This window comes from Oncorhynchus keta, chromosome 9 (genome assembly GCF_023373465.1).
Source record: "Oncorhynchus keta strain PuntledgeMale-10-30-2019 chromosome 9, Oket_V2, whole genome shotgun sequence".
Classification (NCBI taxonomy): Eukaryota; Metazoa; Chordata; class Actinopteri; order Salmoniformes; family Salmonidae; genus Oncorhynchus; species Oncorhynchus keta.
In genome coordinates this window covers 19,069,480-19,076,669 of record NC_068429.1, presented here as the reverse complement: position 1 = coordinate 19,076,669, position 7,190 = coordinate 19,069,480, and the positions used below count along the sequence as shown (strand labels likewise).

The 7,190-nt window shown below is 44.2% G+C and overlaps 1 protein-coding gene across 1 annotated transcript; it reads left to right on the top strand.

Moving 5' to 3' along the window:
• Nucleotides 1-505: 505 nt before the first annotated feature.
• Nucleotides 506-4,741, top strand: LOC118387972 (dnaJ homolog subfamily B member 5-like). Its single transcript, XM_035776834.2, has 4 exons — nt 506-726; nt 1,679-1,934; nt 2,388-2,956; nt 3,814-4,741. Exons 1-4 carry the CDS (start codon nt 628-630, stop codon nt 4,045-4,047), a joined length of 1,158 nt encoding a protein of 385 aa, XP_035632727.1. The 5' UTR covers nt 506-627; the 3' UTR covers nt 4,048-4,741.
• Nucleotides 4,742-7,190: the final 2,449 nt, after the last annotated feature.

Here is a 7,190-nt window from a genome sequence, read left to right as displayed (position 1 = left end):
GTCATACATGCACACATTTTAAATAAGGAGGGTCCTGGGAATCGAACCCACTATCCTGGCGTTGCAAGCACAATCCTCTACCAACTGAGCTTCAGAGTATATATAGTCATATAAATTAGTACTTGACTAGAAAACAATAACGATTCATTTCTCTAATCACATAGCTTCAAGGGATTGTTCAATCCAATGGTCCATGTCAGGGGGATTAAATAGCCTCTAGGGATGTCTATCTGTCAGTCAGTCTTCAGTCGACAACCCTCGACAGCTCTGAGGATTCACCTCACTGGTCGTGACTGTTCCATGAGCTTCTGCTCAGAATTCCGGAAACGAGCCTCAAGAAGGAGAAGGAGGCTGTTACATCCGCGTGATAATGCTGCGAACACCAATGGTCTCTAGGAGAAATTGGTAGGCACGGTATTCCCTCTTGTGCGTATGAAAATGGGCGGGTTTTGGGAAAGCTCAGTCACGCTGCGTGGGTGGTGAGTGTATAGTAAAGGGCTGCGGCGGCGGTATATAGCACAGTCTGCAGTCAGCGGTTCAGTCAACCAACAGCTCAAGCACAGCTAAAACAGCTAAGAAACGTTCAGCACCACAGAACAGCGGACAGCTCCTCAATAAGAGAACACTATGGTTCTGATCTGGACACAGTTTGGAGTGAAAACCAAAAATGTCAAGTGCAAGGTCCGCGTTATGAACAGGAATGACAGCTCGGGCTCTTCATCAGGGGTAAGTTATATTTTTACAATTGTATTAATTTCAGTAATTTACTGATTGTAATGAATTATATCAATGCTCATTTTACGCATTTGGTCATTAATTGTGCCTTATGGTTGTGTCGTTAAAAAGACTGAGTTCAAAGATTTTGCTAATTGCTGAGAATAGTCTTTGAGATTAAGCATAGTGATTTATGTCAAATATTAAATGTTCTTTTCGAACTGTAGCCTGTTCAACTTGTATGGGAGCAATGGGTTCCCCAGTATCCTGCAGACAGTGTAGCATAGTTGAGACAATCAGAGTGCATCCAGGATCTGTGGTAGGAGCTGCAGTCTGCTTCACCATGCTCATACACACGAGCTCCCCCCATATTCACATTGTCTGTATTATAGGTGAGCAGATAAATATCTGAATTTTAGTCGGTAAGACTGAAATGGACATGATTGCATTTGCCATGGGCTAGTTTTAACATAACACTGTTTTCATTGGCTGAATGCAATATTTAATAATACATTGATATTGTGGTCATTTGTATTCATAACACTGACATTTCCAAATATGCATCTTCTGATATTGGTACAAACTAGCATAGTAGGCTTTCCTGATAATCATTGGCGACTCTGTGCTATTTGTCTTGGTCATTCTCAATCAACTGTTGAATGTCACACCTGCTGGGTGTCATAAAGGTGACGGATGCTTAGCACTGCACTATCATGGGCATGGCAACGAGAGCACTATCAGGACAGTTTAGAACCCACAGACCAGGGAATTAGTTATCTTTCTACCACATCTTATCCAACTCTGGTTTCATATCTTTTCATTGAGGCACAGTTCGAATCTGACTTTTAGACAAAGGACAAAGTGAATCTATTGGTGATTCAGTCAGGCATTTGTCCTTTTATAAGGGCTATATCTGTAGGCTATAGAGATCTAACGTGTTTCTTCTCTCATCCTGTTTCTCCAGGAGAACCAAAAGGACCAAGAGGTGCCTGTTATGTCCATCAAGCCTATGGGGAAGGATTTCTACAAGGTCCTGGGCGTCGAGACAGACTCCAACGAAGATGAGATCAAGAAGGGATACAGGAAGATGGCCCTAAAGTTTCACCCCGACAAGAATAGCGCTGCTGACGCCGCAGACAAGTTCAAGGAGATCGCAGAAGCTTACGAGATTCTGACCGACCCCAAGAAGAGAGTCATCTATGATCAGTTTGGAGAAGAAGGTGAGAGCCTTTCCTTCCTTCCCTTGTCATTTAACCAGAAGTAGCCTAGTAGGGCTCTTTGCCTTTGTCAGTTGAGTAGAAGTAGTTACTATAGCACAGGCAGATGCATTGTTGAATGGTTGATGGTAAGCAGCAGTACCTTTGCCAATTGCTGTTGCATCTAGCAAAAAATCTGCAGAACCTGGTCCACCAGAGCCAGCCCAACATGTGTGGTGGAGACAACCGCAGGCTGATAAATTATTCAGCCATCCACCAAGAAAATGTTTCTGCAAACTTTAAAAAATTGCCAAATGTAAATTTTGTAAGCCCTCCAGAAGTGTTAAACCAAATATACATGAGTAAGAACTTTGTCTCAGAGTGATAAGTAGAATAGAAGATTGGACCAGATGGAAGATCACACATCTTCTGCCTGAGTAAACTGTACTAACTGTCTTTTTTCCTTTTGTGTCTCAGGTCTTAAGAACGGAGGCGGAGTGTCCATGGCAGGCAAGGAGAACAACACCCATCAGTACAGTTACCACGGTGACGCCCATGCCACATTCTCCTCCTTCTTCCAAGGCTCCGACCACTTCGACATCTTCTTCGGGCCCGACGGCGAGGAGGAGCTCTTCAACCCCTTCAGCCGCTTCACCTTCAGCCACGTCGGTGGTTACCACAGTAACTATGGCCCCACTGGCGAGAAGCTTCGGCGCGGACGTCGGCGTCTGCAAGGCATGGCGGTGGTGCACGACCTCCTGGTGACCCTGGAAGAGGTGTTCCATGGCTGCACCAAGCACATGAAGATCACTCGGCGCCGTCTCAACCCGGACGGCCGCAGCCTGCGCACCGAAGACAAGGTCCTGAACGTGGTGGTAAAGAAGGGGTGGAAGGAAGGTACCAAGATCACCTTCCCCAGAGAGGGCGACGAGACGCCCAACAACATACCCGCCGACGTGGCCTTCGTTCTCAAGGACAAGAAACACCCCCACTACAAGAGGGATGGGTCCCACATTGTGTATACAGCCAAGATCACCCTCAAAGAAGTAAGTTTGTGTTTGTGTGTCAACCCTACATTTATTTGGGTGTATAACACAGTAAGTCTTAGCAGAATTACAGCACTGCCATACTTTTAGTTTAGGTAGGATTACATGAAGATTCAAGGCACGGCTGAAGTGTGCCACTTCCATACTTTGGACAATGGCTCAAATTGGTGGCTGTAGAATAGATAAAACATTGTTCTATTCAGAGCCCCCCTCAGCTAACCCACCACTGCTCCAACCTTGTCCTTAGCTCAGCTCACAGACCCCCACGAACACACAGTGCAGTGCACCCTGCAGAGAGCAGAAGCTGTAGCTAAATATAGCCTCTGTGTCAGCTGCCCCCTCACACTTCTTTCACTTCGCTCCCTCAGTGACTCCTCTGCCAGCCTTTAGCTTCCTCTCGCTCTCTCTCTCTGGCTCGCAGTCACTCACTCCCACGTCCTACGCTCCTCAGATTAGTATGAGAGCGTTCACAGACATGGCAGCCTCTTCAAAGAGCTCCTCTCCATCTTCCCATGGCCCCACTCAGTCACTCTGTTGAGTACCGACACCCACACGCACAGCCAGAATACAGAGAAGATTACCGGTATGATATTTGTAACACTTATCATTGCATAACAGAGCAAAGCATTGTCTTTAGGGGGTAAATGCTCTACATTCAATTCTGTGATATAACACATTCACATGGAAAATTGCCATGGTTAGGTAAGAGTTTCATACATTCATTCAGAAGTTCCAAATGCAGCTAATTTTGGTATGGCGTCTGCTGCATGTACTGTAATATGTAACCAAAGGCTCTCAACATAAAACAAGGAACCGGAAAACTAACAAATTCGATCTTCCTCTCTGTTTCCTTCCAGGCTCTATGTGGATGCACAGTCAACGTCCCCACCCTGGACAACAGGACGATGCCGCTGCCGTGCAATGATGTCATCAAGCCCGGCGGCATCCGGCGGCTGAGGGGCGAGGGCCTGCCCCACGCCAAGACCCCCTCCACACGTGGCGACCTGGTGGTGGAATTCCAGGTGGCCTTCCCTGACAGGATCCCTCCCCAGTCCAAAGAGATCATCAAACACAGCCTCGCTGGGTGCTAATGGGCTAACGTCCTAGCATGCTATTGTGCTAACGACCTACTGTTTGAACCAATGAAATCACAGCCTTGCCAGGTGCTGTGACAATCCAGCACAGCTTCTCCCTGTGCTCGGTTTAGAGACAATGGCAGAGGGCACCGGAGAGGGTCAGATGGAAGCTTTTTTGATTATAGGCACTTTTCATAAGCATATTTAACAGATACAATGCCACAAGTAGAAAGGTTTACAGTTTAACTGGCAAATCGACTCCTGAGTGTCTGGGCACATCTACTGACTTTCTCTTGAATGAAAAGGGAATAGGTACTGTTACTGTGTATACTGCTTGCCTATATCAGGAACTTGGTATTCCAATCGAGTCATTTGACTTATTACAGAAACATGAGGTAGTTGATAGTCACGTGACAAAATGATTCTACCACTTGTAGGCTATGGTTGTATGGTTTTCATATGACTGCACCTTTACATTGATTTATTACAATAACAAATATGTACTTGTGTACAAGAGTGTACTTGTGTACAAAAATATTTATAACTTTGTCTCTAAAAGAGATTCCTCTGTCAAATGTTCAACTGAATCATTTGAAATGTTTGTGTATATATGTGCTTTAACTTATACCAGATGTTAATGTATTATTCGAAATTGACAAATGGACACAAAGAAAAGCATGTTAAATAAATGAAAATAGCAGAATTTTAACTCATGGTGTTGGTGTTTGATTATCGTATAAAATGTGCAGCAGCGGTCATGAATGACAATTCATGCAGAGCATGTCCATATCTCTGAACACAAACAATCTGAATATGGATGCAGAAGTTGGAGCAAGACAAAGTCTCGGGCAAGACAAAGTCTCCTCCCACAAAATCATGGAAGACCAATGAGGCCTGAGAGCTATCTGACTACATCCAAGTACAGATCAAGCGGTTGACCCAAAAATAAAAAGTGAATGAATTAATGAAATTTCATTTTCGTGTCAAATCACCAATTGGCAACCCATCCCTTATGGGATTAACTGACACAAACAAACATTACAATAATTCACTGTGGTAATTCAATTACAATTCTTCATCCAGTGTTCTCTGCATTGCATAGTGAAGAAATGTAAGTAAAAAATCTATACATAATAGTAAATAAAGGTTATCCAAACAATAATTATATTCCTAGAGCAGTAAATGGACATACATACATTACATTAATACCATACATAACATAACATACATACATACAGATAAAAACAGAAAAAAAGAAACGGCATTTGAACCCAGTCTGGAACAAAGAGAATATTCATATGGGAGACAAGCCTCTACACCATCTATATACACACGTGTCATTTACCACATAGAATATTCATATGGGAGACAAGCCTCTACACCATCTATATACACACGTGCCATTTACCACAGAAGCTAAATATTTGTACAATTGAATTATAGGTAGCCCTTTTTCTTTTATTCCAGGCTTTATCTAAATATTCTGCAAAAAAACATTTGTTTCTCCTCATCGCTCAGCCACATAATGCCAGGGTATATCTGGTGTGCTTTTTGGAATAAGTGCATATCGTGCTAGAAAGGATTACTGTGGTAAACTGTTGCAGATCCTCAGTGGTTGCAGTAGGTTTTGAGCAGTACTGTACTGCAAAACTTCACAATGTTTATCGATAAAATTGAATAAAATGTATTTATTAGGAACTCAGTCGGGGTCTCAACTTACTGAGAATAAGAATAGTAAAATACAACTGGTGTGATTTTAGAAATGTGGATGTGCATCAGCAGTTCCTCTCTTGTTGGGGAGGTCACTCAATTAGCTAACAATTAACCATATATATATTTTAATGGTAGTTAGTCTAGCCAGCTATCCTGGCTGAATACCGACCAGTTGGCCCAGCATCGTCAGGGTTAGGCCGGCAGGGATGCCTTTGTCCCATTAAAAATCTTAAATAAACTATTGTACACACCTAGTAAAGTGAAGACATGAAAATGAATAAATAACACGTGGAATCATGTGATGAACAAATCAAAATATATTTTAGATTCTTCAAAGTAACCACCCTTTGCCTTGATGGCAGCTTTGCACACACTTGGAATCAATCAATTCATTTATAAAGCCCTTTTTACATCATAAAGTGCTGTATGGAACCCGGGCCTAAAACCCCAAACAGCACAGTGGCTAGGAAAAACTCCCTAGAAAGTCTGGAACCTAGGAAGAAACCTAGAGAGGAACCAGGCTATGAGGGGTGGCCAGTCCTCTTCTGGCTGTGCCAGGTGGAGATAATAACAGTACATGGCCAAGATGTTCAAACGTTCATAGACGACCAGCAGGGTCAGATGATAAGAAGTTGAAACTGGAGCAGCAGCACGAGCAGGTGGACTTGAGGACAGCAAGGGGACTGAGGACAGCAATGAGTCATCAGGCCAGGTAGTTTTGAGGCATGGTCCTAGGGCTTAGGTCCTCCGAGAGAAGACAGGATAAACACTCCATATATAACAGACTGACCCTAGCCCCCCAACACAAACTATTGCAGCATAAATACTGGAGACTGAGACATGATGGGTTGGGAGACACTGTGGCCCCATCTGACAATACCCCTGGACAGGGCCAAATAGGCAGGATATAACCCCACCCACTTTACCAAAGCACATCACCCACACCACTAGAGGGATATGTTCTGTTCAACTACCAACTTACTACCCTGAGACAAGGCCGAGTATAGCCCACGAAGATCTCCCCCATGGCATGAACCAGAGGTGGGCGCCAAACCGGACAGGAAGATCACATCAGTGACTCAACCTACTCAGGTGACACACCCCTCCTAGGGATGGCATGGATGAGCACCAGTAAGCCAGCGACTTTCCAAAAGTCTTGGAGGAGTTCTCACATATGCTGAGCACTTGTTGGCCGCTTTTCCTTCACTCTAATATCGAACTCATCCCAACTCATCCTAAATGGGTTGAGGTCAGGTGATTGGGGAGGCCAGGTCATCTGATGCAGCACCATCACTCTCCTTGGTCAAATAGCCCCTACACAGCCTGGAGGTGTGATGGGTCATTGTCCTGTTGAAAAACAAATGATAGTCTCACTAAGCGCAAACCAGATGGGATGGCGTATTGCTGCAGAATGCTGTGGTAGTCATGCTGGTTAAGTGTGCCTT